General features: G+C 38.5%; 1 protein-coding gene across 1 annotated transcript in view; it reads right to left on the reverse strand.

The window, feature by feature from the left end:
- Positions 1–19,178, reverse strand: part of EGF (epidermal growth factor) — a 58,021-nt gene extending 38,843 nt beyond the window's left edge. The window contains exons 1-6 of the mRNA XM_069855505.1: positions 18,546–19,178; positions 9,818–9,949; positions 6,571–6,770; positions 6,019–6,200; positions 2,805–3,035; positions 1,013–1,215 (exon numbers count right to left, since the gene is read on the reverse strand). Of these exons, the coding sequence (XP_069711606.1) occupies positions 1,013–1,215; positions 2,805–3,035; positions 6,019–6,200; positions 6,571–6,770; positions 9,818–9,949; positions 18,546–18,672 (1,075 nt within the window). The 5' untranslated portion in view covers positions 18,673–19,178. The remainder of the gene's footprint in view (positions 1–1,012; positions 1,216–2,804; positions 3,036–6,018; positions 6,201–6,570; positions 6,771–9,817; positions 9,950–18,545) is intronic.
- Positions 19,179–19,917: the final 739 nt, after the last annotated feature.

A 19,917-nucleotide genomic window follows, 5' to 3' on the forward strand; every position in this document is an offset into this window, starting at 1 on the left:
TCCCTTGAAGATTTTTATGTTCCCACTCAGACCAGGCTTCAGGAAGGAGATACAGCATGGTACTGTATACAACAGTTGGTATGAAGAAAGATGAAGTGTATTATACAGTAGTTATTTAGAAACATTTCAAGAGAGACATTTACAGTTTCATTTTTGCTCATATAAACAAACACTAATTTCTCCTCATGTCTCTATACCACCTGTACCTCTGGGAACTCATGGCCATCTTCCTCTTGGAGTTTCCTTTGAGCAAGCAGTGCTTAACATGCAAACGCCTCTGTGCAGTTTACTAAGTTGTTTATATCCAAGCAAAACAGGTGACAAAAGCTATTCCATTCCATTAAAGCAAGAATACTCTAAGTATGCTTTTCAGAGATCATAGAACAAGATATTATTTCCTCTGGGCATGCCCCCCAGCTTCCTACTGCCTCAACAGGAATTCCCAGGGAAGGTGAGCTCTCAATAGCCAACTATCTTCATTTTCTAATCCACAGTGAAAGGCAGTGATGTGACCATCACATACTGTAGGCTGCAACTGATATCAAGGAAAGAGACCCAAGACTCTTGTTTCATAGTTATTATGGCTTTGAGTATGTCTAAGACAGTCTGACTCTTAATCCAGCTGTTTCACAACAAAGCTGAGACAAGCATGGTATCACTTGTAGGACATACTACACACTTAAAATCTTTCACAATATGCTTTGTACATTTAGCAGGAACATAGAAAAAAATGTTTGTGTAAACAAAGGGAAGAGAAGGAGAAAATCACATTTATCTCTATGTGTATTCAGATTACTGAAATGAGCAATTCGTGCACAGCACAATTTCAGCCTGATACTCCAGCTGGAGTTATGCACACCCAATGGAACTATGGATCACTGAAGTTAAAGGAAGCTTCCTCCTTGACTTCATTCAGGCCTGGAGTTTTGCTGAAGAAAATTATTACTGTGAAAAATCAGAATGTGTGATATTATTCTCAACACATAGAACAGTATCATTACAATCTACTTACCAAAATCCTGAGAAACTCTTTTTGCACCTGGCTGTTTAAATGGATGCACCACTTTTATCTCCACTGGTGGAAAAAATGATGGCTTCAGGCTAATTGTGACTACAACTTTTCCAGTATATTTGTTGGCTCTCCATATCATACCAGACTTCAACTCTGAATAGTACAGGTGCTCAGCAAAGAGAGACATACCAAGCAATTGATGTCTAGAGCAAAGAGAATATAAAGTGGCACATTAGCTGATTCCTACATATTTACTCACTCATATATTTTCTGAGCATCTAGTTCAGTCAAGTTCGCTGCAAATAACCTTTCCTTGTATTCATATACATATGAAAATCAGCTGAGGTGCCAGAGACATTCCAAAATATTCAAGCACCCACAATCCTGCAGGTTAGCAAGAAATAGATGCAAAATGGATAAACCAAATTTTTCATAGTTTATAGGAGCTGTTGTTCAGGACTGACTCAATGGACAGAGGAAGCCTAAGTATCACCCTGCTTCTGGTGATCCCTGCAACTAAAATTGACGCTTGCTTTGTTGAAGGATGTATGCCTGGTAAGTTCCCCCATTTCCCAGTTCTGAGTGCCTGCTCTGATACTTCTGACTGTCTCCAGAAATCATAGAGGAGATGATGGGGTAGAAGTGGGACATTTCTGAAATCCATCTTGCTTCTTCTACTATTGCAGGAATATAGTTCCCATCGTTAGTCAGTTATGGCAGCCAGCAGGGACTACAAAAGGACCCATTTTTAAATAACAGGGAAAGCAGAAAAGGCACTGAAAGAGGGAATTGTTCGCCTCCACTTTCCAGTACATCTTCCAGATGAAAAAAGGAGAATTCCTGTCATCCACGCTCAAAGGAAAAGTGCTGATGCCCTGCTGAGCACTGGCCAACTCAAGGGACAATGGGGTAGAGGGTAAGGAAAAATCCAATGTGACAGCTGGCAGCGTATGGAGAAACTAGCTGTGTGTTTGTGATACGCAAATGCGATGCTGCATATTTAAATCACCAGGCCAGCAAAATCATGTATTTTTCTTATTTTGCAGATGGCAACTCATATTATACATCTGCTGGTCGAGCCATACTGACAGAAACTGCAGTGATATAGGGTAACCTTTTTCTGAGTACGTCACTGAAAACATGCCCACCGTGGAGCATCTGTACTAGTGCAAAGCATGAAGGCCAGATATTTAAGGCACCCAAAAGGTGTGGGTCTAACAGCCCCCTCAACTATGCTTAGACCCTGCACCAAGAAGCAGATGGGAACAAGTCTGTTGCATAGGACAGTTCTCGCCACATCTCCTGATGTTTACTGTAGAGCCTGAGCACGGGGGGTTATCTGAGCCTCTCTGCTCAGCAGCTAAGGAGGACAACAGGCTTAGAGGAGGATAGGAAAGACCTGACCTAGCTCAGTCTCACGAGCACAGCTCAGACACCTGAGCTCACCCACTGTGACCTTGGACAAATCATTTAATCTCTTTGCTTTTGGTTTCTCTATCTGCAGAAAAAAAGGCCACAAATAAACATTCAGAGAGGATTTCTAAGGATTAAGTAGTTATCATTTGCTAACAGCTTGGAAGATGGAGAGTACTGAGTGGCAGTATTATTCTTACAGTAGTGACATTTTTCCCATCGGTAATTTTAGATTTACAGTTAGGAGCCATTTACACTACACTTTATACTCCTTATTGTGTTATGAACTGAACAAAATAAAAGAGAGAATGATGAACAGAGACTAATGGCATCCCCAAGAAATGAGTGTTTTATTTCTGACAAGCTCAGGAAAACTCACCGGACAGAATTTTTGAGTAAACGAACGGCTCTGCCATCATAGTTGCATGATCCAATATGGGAAATCTCTTTCCCGTGGTCATGTTGGATCCAGTAGAGCCTTGTGTCAACCAAATCTACTGAGATGTCTTTTATTTTTTCTGTGGTTCTTAAAATGTTTCTCATGTCACTTCCACTGAGGGACACTCTGTGTATGCTGGAAACTGTACCATCTGAAGACCAAAATAATAGCCTGCAGGCAAGAAAGGCATGTTTTGGGGGGAAAAAAGAAAACACAAACAAACCTCACATTTGCAAGATCACGTCACTGCAACACAATCATTGTTTAGTTTTGCCCGTATGCAGAATTTTCAGTCTTATCACAGTGCTTACAGAACCACAGCTAGTAATTAAGCAAGGGACATGCTTAATAGGTACTCACCTATTTCAGGAAACCTCCATGTACTTCTCCCCCTAACATAGCTCTATTAAGAATGGAAATAATTTTTGACAAAAAAGTGTTGTCTGTTGAACAGAAGCAATGTTATCACTAAAGTTTTGTTATAGGTGTTTTCTTATTTTAATAAATATGTTTCTATCAGAGTCTCCGTGACTCTGTTCATGAAGCAATGAGATACTAGAAAGTTCTCTCATGTAGGTCAAGCAGGAATCAGCCCAGCTTAATCACAAAGCACTATTGTCTATCCCTCTGCTTTGTCCAGGCATGCAGTCAGAGAAGGACACTGAAGTAATCTCTCAAATCTATGGGAAACTTCCACAGAGTTGGGGAAAGGCACGTCTTTGAGGAGATACGCATTGCACTCTACCTCTGGGGAGGAATCTATCTCCAGATACTGTGGCTGAACACATCACTTAAATGTTTAAATTAAAAGAAACATGTCTATTATTATTCACATTTCTTTCCACCTTCCTGCCAGTATAGCAGCCAGATTGTGCTGTTCTTAAATTAAGGCACAGTCAAAATACAGCTCCAACGCTAGAAACAGTTATGCACTGAAGCCACTTATATGTCAAGTTATTCATAGATCAGAAACCAGATTTACTGATGTGACTAAAGTTAACAACAGTTCTTCCAAAACAGCAGTTTGTCTCTCATTCACATATATTTTCTTTTTTTAATGTTTGTGTTTAGATTCTTTGCTTAAGTATCTTATGCACAAAAATCCCAAGAAGCATCATCATTTTGCCTTGTCTTCACAATATTGTAGAATTTCTATATACAAAACAACGTAGCATAAAGCCAGCTTTAATATGTTTGTATTAATCATTTGTTAAAAGCCCTCAAATTGACTAGATATCATGGGCAAGGGACTATACTAAATCAGCAGGAAGAATTGTCCCCTACCTCGTGGCTTTTCCTTACTGTTACATAGTCCACAGCTATCATAGGTTATGAATATATAAGTGAAAACCTGTTTCCAGAAGGACAGCCTGATTTTATACTGTCGTTTTTAAACATTTTATCTATATTTATCTATATTTAATCTATATCTATATTCTTGCATTTGTATAGTATGTTATATTTAAGAAATGTCACTACTCCGTAAATCTGGACAAATGCAGGATTCACTTTTTACAGATGGTTATAATCTCTATGCACAACTTTTGCAAGTGAAGGGACAAGATATGATATGCACCAGTAGTAAGACAGAAGAAGAATGAAGATTAGAAACTGGCTTGAGTAATTACCAGCCTTTACTGTATTTGCCCCCTATTTTTCTTCAGTCTTAATCCTTATTTTCTGGCATTTCTAAACACTATTTAAAATGTTACATCAATTTTACAGCAATATTCTTATTATTATCACTAAAATAATCCTATCACTGCTAATATCCAGACAAGTCTTTTGAGAAAAACTTTATTCTTAGGGTATCACGTTGACCTTCATTACTTAAGGATGCATACGTTTCAATGAGGATATCATTAGTATCAGTTCATGTTCATGCTGTGTGCATAAACATGCTGGGAGTTCACATTAAAAATGGAGCACCTGGAGTTTTCATACAAGCAAATTTCCATCGGGCATAAAAACTATGTTGGACTTCTTGGAGCCTACTTTCTTTGCAGTTTATTACTGGCTTACTGGCCTCCCTGTAAGCTCACGAGTACAGCTTTTAAACATGATGAATCATACCTAGGTGAATATATGCACTTGAGCCTCCCCAAACTTTTGCATAAGTTCAGGAAATATTTCCCTATAATGCCATTTGTAACGTGTATTTCAATGGCATTTGAGAAAGGATTTGATGACTTGTGAATATTTCCAAGACTGGTAAATAGGAAAAAATATATAGGTTGATATTCAGACTTTTAAATCCTACCCAAATGGCAAGACTCCAAAGAATACTGGTAACGTTACTAGCATCATAAAACTGGTTTATGTATAAACATACTAGGAAAGGACACGTAAGCCTTAATATTAAAATATCTTCACAAGCTCCTGAGCAAATTTACTGCAGATCAAAAGCAGCAACAAGAGCATGGTTTTGCTGGACAAAACAGAAGCATCTCAAAGCCTGCTTTTGCTTTTACAGCTTCAGTGGAAGAGGTTTACATGTAAAGAGAAATTAGCATTGAGAGACCACTGTGAAAATTCATATTGATAACTCCTGAGAAGGCCAAATCTCTTATGTGAGTAGGGTTCTCATTGTAAATGGCCTGAAGCTGAAAGCAGCATCTTTATGAAGGCCAAGTTACTAGTGACACACAGGAGCAACTGTAGATTCAGAACCAAAGTTCAGAACAACTGATAAAGACAAAAGGAAAACTGGAAAGTTCAGAGTTTTTTTCAGAAAACATACCGAGTTACATTCTACGTCTGCCAGGTTTGGAGCACAAGGGACTCCCAGCATTTGCAGGCATCATTCCCCTTGCTGCTCCAATCCTGTTTTCTTCTGGCTGGAAACTTTTCTTGTCTTTAAGAAAGGACCAGCAAAGCCACTTTTCCCTCCGTGCTCCTCAACAGTAAAATTTTCCCTGATAACCAACAGGTATAGACTCTGCATTAGTCTTCAGTGGTCTTTTATCATACACTTCTCTATTCTTTTCTTGCATGCCTATTGATCTTTTATCTTCTTTTGTCAAAGTTCAAGGAGGTATTGGATGGACACTGAGCACAGATTGGCCCAGCACCCTATTTTTATAGGTACCATTACCACAGTAGTTTGCATGTTTTGAGTCCATTTCAATGAAATTACTAACCTAGTTAAAATTACCTTTGCTCAGCATCAATGGTAATCCTTGTGGGACGACCAATATCTCTCAGAAGAACTCGGCGTTTTTTCCCATTCATGTCCGTCATTTCTATGGTTGCTTTCTGCCTATTGACCCAGAGAATGTCTTGATTTATCCAGTCAATAGCAAATCCTGAAATGCCTTTGTCTACATAACTCAGTCTCTGTAAACAATCAAAGAAAAGTACCCTAATGATTATCCTAAATTTTACTTTCAATACACGGAATAGAGTGCCAAACTGAAGCTTCCTATTTCATTCCTTTGCCTGCTTCATTTTCTCTCAGATTTGTAGATATGTCTGTGTTCCTTAATCACCTTCATTTGGTCTTTGTACTTACACATCTCTTCTGAATTGAGTGACCGCTGTCAAAGGGGAAACTGTTCTCCAAAAGAAATACACTGGACTAATCTTCTAGCTGCAATTTTTTGCACTTGGCACACTATGAAGCACCCAGATCTGTACTTTTACAGATGGAATTCTTCCTAACACACTGTTGCTGGACTTTGATCCTTAAAAATACATCATACTCTACCTCTCGATTTGTGCCATTCAGGTGAATTCTTTGAAGCAGTCGCCTTTCAGAGTCTACCCAATACACTTTCTCTTCTGCATAATGAAAATCCATAAGCATTGATTGACCAATATCAGCCACCAGTCTTTCATGATTGGTCCCTTCAGTGTCAATTCTAAAGATAGCATTTCCATGGCCAAAAAGTAGGAATGGTGCAGGATCTGGTGTGGAGAAAACAAAAAGAGACAAATTAAAAGATAAGCATTGCACTTTTACTGCAATCTCTTCAATATTATACTAGTCAAAAAGAAATGTCAGGATCTAACCATCTGTCTTATATTTTAAAGATAACTTTTTTGGCATATCATGGAAAATCAATAAGATATTAATGTAACGACCCCTTCACATTTAAGGCTGAAAAAATATGAGTCATGAAACTGAGATTGCAGTGGCTGTTACCACTAATCCCAAACACTACAGCCTAGTCAGAATTCAGAAGAACCACTGCATCCATGCCAACACAGGTTGGAAAAATTATGCCATGGATGTATCTCCAACTTGAAGACTGATTCCAACTATTGTACTATAGCAAGAATTTATCACAGAAGGGCGATCCAGAGTCTCATTGTATGTGTCCAAAAGGAAAATTGAGAATCCAAAGACAGAGTAAAGGAAGAAGCTAAAGACTGTGGTGGTTCCTTGTGATGCAGAGGGCTGAAGGAAACCAAAAGACCTATATTTTAAACTCCTACAGCTCAACAGGAACAACTTTTTCCATACAAAATCTGTATTCATGCTGCGGGAAGGGTAAGAGCATATCAGTAACTTTACATAAAATATGTTAAAATGAAAGGTGTTCTAATTATGTCCCAAGCTCGAGAAATCCAGTTAGGGTTGAAAGTGATGAGCCACTAGGATGGTCCAAATAGCCTTAATGATTGCTTAAAAACATGTGATGAGTATGGAAGTACAATTAGTATGACATAATAGTTTGCGCTGCAGATTACTGTAACCCAGTTTTACCAAGTTCTTTTTGTAATCTTTAGGGTATCACCATAGGGCAGGGTTAAGATTGCCCAAGGGAATCTTTAACTGCATTTCCAAACCACGCTGGTTTTCATTGAGACAATTTAAATACTATGAATGTCTATCAAGTCTGCAGCAGAGGAAAGGAGTTTCATGTAGCCAGTAATATTTTAGCCTTCATTTTAAAAAGAAATGGGGGGGTTCCTAATTAAAAATCGATAAAAATAAAAATTTGAGGGCATAGAGCTTAAGTTTAATTTACCACTAAAAGAACATTTGAAGAAGAAATCCCATTGTGGTGGTAATGGTGGGGACTCATAACATGGTTGCCTGAAGAAATATATCATGGCATACAAGTAATGGTCTAACTAAATGACTTTGAAATGCAATTCTTGATATAGCTCCAAAGAATGACAGCTTTCAAGCCTGCTTAATCACTTGTTGAATTGATCTTCCAGCAATGAAGAAGCAACTCTCCATTCATCTGGGATGGATATCGATACAATATAATCAGTTTTCTTCCACATATGCTTTTGAAAATTAAACTGGTTTTATTGACCAGGCTTGTAACCCTTCAACTAAATATATTTACTATCAGCATGCAACTTGAGGCCTTAAACTCAACAGCACTGTTTCTATACTAACAGACTGTTCTGTATCTCAAGTGTTCAAGCTATCACTCAGTTATAACTGCTTCTTCTGGAATCTTAGTGACTCCTTTTTTCTGCTGCTATTTGCACTGAGCAACCCCATGTGAGAATATTTAAACTATGAAGACTTGTTTTATGTAAATGGAAAATGAACAGTGAAGTGTAGCAAGGATGATTTACCTCAGGAATTTGACAGCTGTACTGCTTGTAGGTTTTGCCAATTAGTTGACCAAGACCATTTATATAATTTGGTTTTGTCCTTTCCACTCTCTGAATTTCCTATCATGCACCCATGAATGAGCACTGTAAATGGAACAGGGGCCAAAGAAATCAAACTTTGATTGCAGAGGCACCAGTTAGATTTGGGTCTTAATTTATCACGGGTTTGATGAACAGGTGAACAACATGAGCCTCAAAGAGCTTCCTGTCTTTAAAACGTTTGGTTATTTCACTTGATGTACCTTCTACAGAAGGGTTTACACCGAGCATAGAGGTTCCTTATCTGTCACAGTAGCCCCTGAACCATGGCTGCTTTCTATTGGTTCTATAGTCATACGTTTCTGTTGCTAACAAAGGTTCTAGGAGCTGACTGAAGTAATCATGTCGATGCCAATTTGAGAGCTGCACAGAATACTTCTGATTATGCTCATGGTCCTAAAGGCAACATGTACAGGGACTCAAGAACATCTCCTGCTTCTTGGGTCAGAACTATTGCCTGTCACATTCCATCTCTGCAATAGCAATAGCCCCAGGTAAACATTAGTCAGAAAAAGAAAACCTGAGCTCAAAAGGGAGCTGTAACATGTCCCAGACGGGGACCAAAACCAGACATTCAGGGAACAAAGGTGAAGAGGCAAGAGGTGAACTTCAGAGTACTCCAACCTCATACTCTAGAGGCAGTGTAATAATATCCAACTAGATCTTTTTCCCCGGGTAGAATCAGTTGAGGACAAAGTGAAGGTTGTTCAAAGGCCATAACTGTGGAAATTTTCCTCTTAGGAAGGCTGAAAACTTTTAAAATTTAAATGCATCTTACACAGTTTATACACTCAGTACAGAGCAAGGAAGAGAACAAAGAGTAGCACTTATGTTTATGAAGAAACCACCAATGGGCAAAGCCAAAACTAAGGGCTTCCTGCTTACGATTCCACTGCATTGTCCCTAGAACCTAAACACACTGGAAAAACATCAATGCCAACACAGTGTATGAGGCAAAGGTAGCAAAACTTTGTGTGCTGCCATATTTTCCTGGAAATAGTAAGGATAAGATAAGAGAGTTTACAGTTCTGAGCATGCAAAAAGAGTATGCCAACTAAACAAGAATTCATTATTCAGTGTTATTTGTTTGTTTTCACAAGTTCATTCATCTTCCTACCACCATACTTTCCATTCTTAACCATCACTCTTCTGTGGCACTCACTTTTGGCTTACCACTTGCCCACACAGTAGAAGAGGCAGTTTTTCTATCAGCAAACTAGACTATCCTTGTTACTGTCCAGTAGGGACCAACTGGACATGGTTCACTTTGAAAACTAATGCTAACTAAATCTCTTAAGTTCTTTTTTCAGTCATCAAAAAGAAATTAACCTTACCGTTCACATAGCAAGATCGTTTGTCAATGTCTAAAGTGTAGCCAGGCAGACAGGAGCAGATGTAGGACCCTGGAACATTGATGCAGGTTTGGCCACAGGTTCCCAAACCACCTTCAAGGCATTCATCGATATCTGAAACATGTTTTTTAATAGATCAGGAAAATTCAGCCAGAAAAAGTAGCAAGCAGCAAAGAGAAAGAGTACCCTCAACATAGTTATCTAATAATAAATTGGTCACAAAATTTACTATCCCATTGTTAAAAATGGAGTGGAGGATTGTTGTATTGCTTCGTGTGCTGGTTTCAGAATTATTGTTTTGTCTGTTATCACATAATGGTGAATTTTTTTAATTTATTTTTTTGTAGAAGACTGTCCAGGGTAAATACCATTCTCCCCAGTGACTGACACTCTGATCTCTGCCCAAACATAGGGAACAACCTTGTCTCACACTCCATTTCTGTGTTTTGCATTATCATTTGCTATGCAAATGATGCCTGCAGCTGCTTCCTTCTATCATTAGCCCTCTTTCCACGGTAATAATTTTGCCAACAAATTAACAAACTTTGCAAAACAGCAAAGCAGCAAACAGACTGCCACAGCACTGAGTTACACATTGAACTCATTTTGGTTTGAGCCAAATCTCAAAAATAAATGTAAAACACTAATAATCCCGCTGTATTCTCACAGCAACAAGCCCAAACCAAGGCAACAAGCAAGCTAATTAGAAACTTGGGTTTTAACTGGTAGATTAGGCTAGAGCCTTTAGGAATTAAAAGACATTTGATGTATTTATGGTGTTTTATCGAGGCTTGAGGTAGTAACAATTAAGTCCTAAATTAAGGACTTTATTTTTTTCAAAAAGAGGTCACTACTAAGGAGCATATTTTACACTAAGGAAAAAAGAAATTAACCCCTTCAGCAGTATCATGGATGACACTCCCAGAAAATTTAGATTAACTTCAATTCCTGCTGGAAACAAATGCATTTGATAGTAACTTCCCAAGGTTCTTGGCATCTGGCAGTATCATGTCCTGGTATATTTCTTACATAATCGCTGTGAGAGCAGCTCTAAGGAGCGGGTATTTTCCTGCCCAGCATCTATTTAATTTCAGTGACTTTTGTGCTGGGTTTTATCATCTGAATTTGCACGTGCAAGAAAACATAATTAACGGAAATTACTTTAGAGAGACACATTATTAAGTCACTAAAGGACACTGACTCATAAGCAAAACTATGTGCATGTACTGAGTTATTCCAAGTATAGCTCAGAACATTTTTTGGTATTCCTGATCAAGAATTTAGGCCAATGGAAGAAGAGATTTGCCTTGGATAATTATCTTAGATGATAATTCGAATTAAGTGCAAATGACCACAATGCTTCAGGAGACCTATGGGTATTACATGAGGGTTCTCGTAGTTCAAAGAAGGTCAGAAACGGCACCTCATGATAACTACAAGGAAATGCAATTTAACCAACTCACACCAGTACTTTGAAAGGAACTTTCTCTCTCAGTCACCTAGGGAGATCTAAGCAACCAGATCTCTGATATTCCATGGGTCTGGAAGCCTGACTCCTTTAACTGCTTTAAAAAAACCACATGTAGGAGAAGTGTTCAGAGGTTTATTTTGTGCCAGGTATCAAAAAGTTGTTCAAAAAGAATGGCAGTGCTTTAAAGCCACCTAGCATGTCTGTACAGACTAGGGAATGTTTCCATATTGTTTTCAGAGATTTCTCACAACATTTTGTTCTATGCAGCAGATGAGATAATTTGATGATGTTTTGAAACGTAGAGCACATGCGACTGATTTCTGTTGAACAGATTATGAAAGTAAAGCAGGAGCGTTTTCAGCAACTTAATTCCATAAAGCACTCTAATTCTAACCCACAATCTTCTTCAAACAATCAGCTTTCAGGAGCATATTTTCTCACATGTACTAGGGATGTACATGCCATTCTCCACAGCATTAAAGGACTAACTCCTCCAAATCCCCTCTGGAAAGGTTTGACTGGCTTAGAAGTTTGTTAATGGGCATGAACGCCAGGTTGCCAGTTTAAAATCAGGTACTCCTGGCTGAGATTGCCTGGATGTCATTAAAAGCAATGGATTCTTTAATAGTCAATACACAGAGGCTTTGGTGACCCCAGTGCATTTTCATAGCTGTTGTTAGTGTTAGCAGAGAGGTGAAGGAGTCTGCAGGCATGAACACTTTTTGTATCTCTCCCGGCTGCACTGGTTTTCAGACAGAATAAGTGGCTGGCTGATTAGGCTGGACAGTTAATCTGATCTAGTCACCAGTATAAAAGCAGGTGCAAGACTGCTGATAAAGGCTGTAATGCAGTTCGTGTTAGTCAATGTACTTCCATGACAATAGTGGCTTTTTAAATAATCCTGATGTTATTTCTCTGAGGAAATCACAGGTATGGGTGGTAAAGGCAGCTGTCTAGATATAGACTGCTAAAGACAGAGGCCGTTTGACTAAGCTATGTGGAACACTGATGAAAGAACTGTTATTCAACCATAATAAAGAGTACATTAAATAAAAATTAGAAAGATAGATCTAATCTGCAGATTGTGTCTGGATCACTACTTACTCTGAAAAGAATTTGTGTTCATACTCGACAGATAACTGACCTCTCAGCATGCTGGTGGGCATGAAAATTCAAATCACAACAGATATAAAATTAATGACAGTAGGGAAGTAATTTTACCTCTGCATATGGCAGTGGTCAGGCTATATACAAGAAATGTTTGTATTTCTCAGATATAGGTTATTAAATGATCCTGAGAAATTAGTGTATAAGACAAGAATAAAAAGCTAGATTTAAGGGTAAGGAAAAGTGCCTTTCTGTGAGACACTTATAGAGCTCAGTGTGCCTAGATTATCAGAAAGAAGCTTGGGAGAAGGATTGATCACAGTATATAAATACCTTCACAAAGAAAAAGTACCAGATTTTCTAACAGACACTATAGTCTTCTGCAGGAAAGCTTTAAGAAGGACTGATGTCCGAGAAGTAAAGACAGGGAAATAAATTTTAGACTTAAAATTCACATTTTGACAGGAAGTGTGATTTCCTAAGGGAACTAGCTACCAAGAAAAACTGTGAAGGTGTGAAAACATCACTGAATATTCTCAAGATCAGACTGGAAAGACATGCTTTAATCAAGCACAGATTACTGACCTATGTAACAAGGTAACTGGACAATGACCTGTTATTTCCAGGGTGGATTTGCCAGCTTCAGATGGCTGTACCGAACTGACTGTCCAAGAAAGAGCACACTGATTGATCAGGTTACAAAGAGAAGATTTCAAGGTTATCAATCTGTTCGTTTTCATCCCCACCAAAGCTCACATAATAAAACAAATCCCACATACACCAAAAAGCAAGCAATTGCCCCAGCTGAAGAAAGGCTATAGTGGAAGAATAACTGCTCAACAAAAGGAAATAGACACAGCAGCGACAGGGAGATCAGCCACTGGAAAGTGTCCTTCCAGCAGTAACAAAAAAAAAATCAAACAAACAAAAAAAACCCAACCAGACCCCTCAAAAGACTGGTTTTTAGGTTGCTTAGGGTTTAGGAGAGCTCAGTCATAAAACCATCCATCAGGTGTAACTAGCAGTACCTTCACCTGAACTCTTAGTGTCAATGCAGAGTTACATCCTGCTGTAGCTGTTATACGTGTCCTGGCAACCACATCCCCCAGTGGGAACTTTACCCTGTGAAAGAAATCAGCTTAGTGAACACAAAAGATGTCTGCAGTACCCTGACAGCCAGTCTTGAAAGGAAGAATGAGGTTTTGCTCAGTTCTCAAAGGCTTCTTTATGCAAAAAAATGCCTTGAGAATCAGCAAAAACGATGAATCATGTCATCATGATGTTGGCAGCTCTCAATGACTTTGCATACAAATATGCTACTTTATTGAGAGTCCTGAGAAATGCTCTGATTGTAGAAGGTGAAGCATTAGTATGCCTGGCAGGAATACAGAGAAACCACAGTAAACCAGAAATGGCCCTAAATACAGACGTTACAGACATAAAATATAGATGTGCAGATATATACACTCAAATAACCTCACTCAAATTTGGTTCCTGTGGAGTTGGATTGGCGATTAATTCAATCCACTATATCCAGCCACCACCGTAATCTTTACACAAGGTTGAACATGAAATTTCATCTGGGTTTCAAAGAAAGCAGCCCACCCTTTTTATCTAATTTGTCAAAAGCACACAGCTCAAAGAGCAGAAGATAGACTGAAATGGAAAAAGATGTTCCATCTATCAGCAGGTCACAATAAAATAGATGATGCAAAGGTCATTACCTTCTCCCTCTCATATTAAATCAGGTTTAAACTACAACCTTATCACTCACAATTGTTGAGAGGATAGAGACTGTGAAGTGCTCAAATACTATGGTAAGAAATACAATGCAAACACCATAAGGTGGTTATCAAATCCTGGATTCCTGCAGTTCAGAGTCACAGATGTGATCATATCACAGATATGACAAGAAGAGCAATCATTTGATTTAATCAAATATAAAGTAGAATCAAATTTAGAATTGAAATAAATTTCAGAAACCACTTGTAGACACCTCAAAGAGAAATGGCAAAAAAAGTTCTCAAGGGACAACTATATATTTAGTTTTCTGTCTTTCTGGACTCACATCTCAAGGGTTTGGGCACTAAGATGGAAAAAAATATATTTTGGTTTTGTCTTCAAAATAAATTCTGTGTGTAAATTAATAACTACAAAACAGACCTCTACTTCCCTGACTGTGCAACTTTCAACATACTGTTTTTGGCTTGCCTTTCAAAGATGAAGTTCATGAGGTTGTCATCCAGCACTCTTCAAAATGCATCAGCAAATACTGTCATCCAGCTCCCTTTTAAATCGGGTTTCAAATCAGATGCTAGAAAGTAGCCAGTTTTATTTAAAACAGAACACAAAATTAATATGTGCTGTTTTCCAATACGCAAAAAAATGATGAGTCTTGGAGCCCAGGCCATCAGTCCTGGGCTCTGCTACTTATCCCTCTTCAGAATTAAGCTCTGTGTGATGTGTGAAATCATTTCTGTTATTTCTTGTAATATATTCACATCCTTTCTATTTTCATCTAAGTTTTTACAGCTAAAGGTGGTACTTGTCCACATTCAGCTGGATCCAATTTCCAGAGAGATCAATGGGAATCATTTTATGAATTGGTCTGTGTGTTCAGATCCATGTTCAAGAATTTCTGACTACTATTTGGCAACAATATTTTCAAGCATGTTTCCCCAAGGTGGTATAATATGAAGTCAGCTATGTTGAAGACAGCTACTTAAAACAAGGAAACAAGTATGCCTTGACTGCAGCTCTTCTGAAATAGAGGGATACAATGGGGTCTCAGCAGGTTTAGCCCTATGTCATGACTGGGGTAGACAACACAGTTCCCCATTTCATTGGCTCTTACTGCTCTTTATGCTAAGCTTGCAAAGAAAGGATAGTTGCAAATTAGTAAGTTTTTGGCATTTCATATTTCTGTTAAAGACATTTTCTGTTTAAGAAATTTTAACAGTGTGTCTTCAGAAGATTGTATGGAGCAAGATGAAGTCAAGATTTAGCTATTTAAGGTGAATTTAAAGATGTAATGCAAAGAGAAACAACTTAATATTCCGCTTCACCAACGCTCCATGGCAGGAAAGTGACAAACAGTAAGGTATAAAGGAAGAAAGCTTGAGGCACAGAAAGAAGCATCTGACCAAAAGAGCTGACCTAGATAGCTGCAGTTGTCACCTTCAGTTGCAGGCTGTAGCTCCATAGGAATGTGCAGCATGTTAGCCTTGAAGAACTGACAAGGTCTGATCAGTTAATGTCAGAATTCAGTAGAGATGTGCAGAATTTAAAAACCTATGTTTAGGCAAAACTTCAATAGTGTGGCTCATGTTTTGCCTTCTTCAAAAAATCTTTTTTCCAATACTGTTGTTTTGTTGTTTGTTCGTTTTTTAAATAACTACCTTCCTTTACTTTTAAAACTTACAAAGCAAGTGTATAAAGTCAGCCCTGAAGCCAAAGTACACCTCCGTTTGATGGGAACGGTTGGACTCGATGAGCCGGTGGGTCTCTTCCAACCTGGTTATTCTGTGATTCTGTGATTCCAGTCTTCAGTATCCAGAACACAATATATTTACCTTGGGTAGCTCAAGACTAACAGGCACTGTTAGCTAGTCTAAAATTGAAAATGCAAGGGTCTGCTCTAGGGGCTTTTTCAGATAAACAGTGCCATGTGGAAAACTTTTAAGTCTCAAATGGGGAAAGCATCTATACACTCTGAGAGAATAAATGCTAGTTTGTTAAAGTGGTGCTTCAGGAGAGTGGAGTCAACTGATTCCTACAGGCATAAGGTCCATTCCCTTGTGCACCATGTACACTTACATGGCCAAATATATTAGAAATCAAAGGTCTCCCATAGGACCAACCAATGTACACTTTTTTCCCTTGTCAGGATAAAACTTCTGTGTAGCCCAGACCATGTTTCTTTAAAGGTAGAATGTTCTGTGTTTTCACTGGGGTCTAAGAAGGATGAGTTATTTAAAGGAAACTAACTCCCAAGTCATGGCATCAGCTTAAAATAAATTATTAGATCAATATGGCATGTCAAAAATTGCAGTAATGCTTCCATAATTTGTCAATAAATTGATATGTTCGCTCACAAGACTAATTTTTTTCTGACCTCATGATCTCTTCTCCCATACTTCCTCTCTTAAAAGCCTTCCTGTTGTGGGACACATGGCCCCTCTGAAAGGCCTCTCCTCTCTTGGCGTACCAAGACAGGATTCAAATAATGTCTCTTAAAATAACTGTATAAAATTATGTGAGATATTTAGGGTTAGATTTCATTATCCTTCCACTGGATGAGAAGGTCTTTGATCTTTGAATATCCCTAGAAATAAAAGGAACTAATTAAGAAGAGAGAGCTATTTAGCAATGCAAGAAGAGCCCAACCTAGACCTTCTGTAGTGGCAGTATGGAAAAAAAAATCTAGAAAAGCCTACACACTTTCCAGTATCATTCACAACAGTTCACTAACAGAGAGCAGACACCTCTTCAATCCAGGCTGGTCCTTATGGCTGGCAGGATGCCACAATGGTCACAGACGATACTGAACATTTTACAATTGGTATATTTATTACACCAAGAATGGTCACCAAGCCACAGTTCAACTTGCTATCATTGTTCACAGTTCAGCGGTATGAGTCATGTCTCCCACTCACCACTTTCATCCCCACTATTACCTTCAAAGCCTGCCTCCAGCTTCCTGCCACTTGTTTCCACTGCACCCTCCATCTCACATAATTAATGAACTAGAATATTATATATCCAGTCTTCTGGCCAGAACATGACTCATGTATCCAGCACACAGAGGAAAGAAGGAGAAATCCATTCTACTAAAGCATCCTTCAGCCCTACACTTCATGTCAAAATTTCAGCTTCACTTAATCCCCTGTAATCCAGTGATCTCTAATTAAAAAGATACCCTAGCACACCTCATTTTTCATTTACTCTGTGTTACATGGAATTACTCAGAGTAAGTCATAGTAATGTATAACAGGAGATTCCTGCTGATACAGAAAGAATTGCTTGGCTAGTGTTTAATGAGTTAAGATGCACTCTAAATATTGGCAATTAAAGGCTGTAGAGATGCATTTTTTGCTTCAGTTGACAAATTTCACACATTGAAGTACATTGTTTCATGAGCTTTTAATTGGGCATCTCAGTAATGTAGAAATCGTAACTAATGTACATCCTAATTAGTTTGCACAAGCTATGTACTTATTAGCAAATAGCATGAACCTATAGGAGAGGCTGTGTAAAGGGGAACGCTGAGGGTTTATGTACACACTACATATATATCAAGTTGAAGTTCTAATCTAGTCCCATGGACCAAATAGTCATCAACAGCAGAGAGGATAGATGTTCTCCTACAGGAACTCTTTCTGGTTTAGGTTGGCCTGAAGGGAATCCATTTTGTGCACTTTGAGAGTGCTCAACAATGTGAGGACAAGCATAGTAAGAGTTGGTAGCATGGAGATTCATTTCAGAAGTATGCTTCTTATTTTAATTCAAGCATCAATGTGGAAGCACCCTAGGTGTGTTTGGCTCTCAATTAAACTTTCAGTCAGGTTTATCATTCACACACGATAAATGCCTAGCTCCTCCTCTCTCAATACAACATCATTTAAGATTCACACTTTTATTTTCTGCTTACAAGATGGTATTTCTTGGCAGAATGCACAGAGGAGGCACCTGTTATTAAATGACTGGAATCAGATCAAGAACTGAGCCAAGAGCCTCTGAAGCCCAAGCAATCTAAGGCAAAATCGTTAACTCCAACTATTAGGTATTTGCTTGCATCCTTAGAGTATTTCCTCATCTCCTGCCCGCAAAGCCCACAGCTTTGTTGGCTCTGGCTTTCTAAAAAAAATGGACTTCACTGTAGCCCACATCTAAGTATATACTGTTTCTAAATGCATATAGAAATACCAAAATACAACTATGCACTGATTTTACATATATATATAAGCACAGATATACGCAGACACATGCATTGAAAATACAGAGGAATTTTGGTAACTAAGGAATAGTTCAGATCTCTTAATGTTTATATAAATGTTTATCCTGCTTTGCGATAGCTAAAATGACAATACAAGTGACTGATTTCTGAAAAAAAAAAGAGTTCTTTTCACTTACCCACACAGACAGAGTTTTCAGTCTTTAATCTGTATCCGTTAGGACAGTTCCAGTGCTGCAAAGCTGTGAGGCTGACAAAACCAATTTTAAAAACCACAGGCAAAAAAGCAACAAGGAAGAGAAACATAATCTTGAGGGTTTTTTTGAACCGTCACTAGAGAAAAACTATCTTGTATTCTGTCATATCCAGGACAAGATGAGCATGTGTAATCCCAAAAGGTTTCTGCAATCTCCCACTTTGCACTCAGACATCTTATCACAACACCAAGTTGTATCTTTGCCTTGCTTTTCTTGTCACTTTAGCCCTTACGGTGTCTGACTACAACCTTGAAGAAATTCCTGGGAGATTTCTTCGCCACACGTCAGTGTTTTCCTCTCTCTCTCTCTTTTGTTTCTTTTCTTTTTTTTTTTTTTTTTTCCTGTTTTGGAAGCCAAGTATGAAATGCCTGACACTCTTGCCACAAATTTAACACAGCTTAAAAGCAATGCTCACAAAGATCACTGCAAATTTCCTTGCAACAAGCAAAGCTGCTGTTTAAATTTTAAAGGTAGCAAATTGGGAAAACTGTTCACAACAGCCCTCAGTGGAGAATAGGAAGCGAGATCTTCAGGTACCGTCCTTCTCCAAAACTCAGTTGCTTTTTACATGCAGACTTGGATGTGCCCTTCTTTTCTTTTTAAAGCTCTGCTTGCCCCACCTCTTCTCTTTTTAGTACCACTTGAGTGAACTCTGTGTTTGCAAATAGTAATGTAGTCAGTTCCTTACTACAGGGAACTGAGCCAGAATGCAGATACCCAGCCACCCATAATAAATACAGTCTATTCAGAAAAGCAGCCCCTCCTGCTTGAGAAGTACCTGTGGCATGCCAGCTAAGTTTTATTTCTCAGAGATTGTAGGCAGGTTTACGCTGTGCCTGCTCAATCATAATTAGTTGCATTCATTTTAAGATTGTCATGTGTTTTACCACCAGAAACAACTTTGTCATCAAAATATTCCATGCAAAAAGGGGGGAAAAAAATCTCTAGTTTTTCTGACATATTTAAACAGGAAATACAAATTGGCTTAAGGTCAAGTTCAGATCCATTTCTCTTATGTTGCAGTCATTTATGAGCACATATCAGTGTTGTAAGATGCTAGTGTTGTGATGCAGTGCTTTTACTCCTGTTGTTCCAAGGTATATAAACTAGAGAAATTTCAAGTGCATTAAGCTCATCAATTTTCCAGCTCTGAAAGAAATCTCCTTTTCCTTAGTCCTTTGCCCCAGATCAGCAAATCTCCACAGCACAAGCACAAATGATTTGCAGTTATCTACATGGCTGACTGCACCAGGTTTTGTTAACTACTGGGAGGCATTGTGGTTCTGTCACTTCC

Source organism: Phaenicophaeus curvirostris, chromosome 4 (genome assembly GCF_032191515.1).
Source record: "Phaenicophaeus curvirostris isolate KB17595 chromosome 4, BPBGC_Pcur_1.0, whole genome shotgun sequence".
Classification (NCBI taxonomy): Eukaryota; Metazoa; Chordata; class Aves; order Cuculiformes; family Cuculidae; genus Phaenicophaeus; species Phaenicophaeus curvirostris.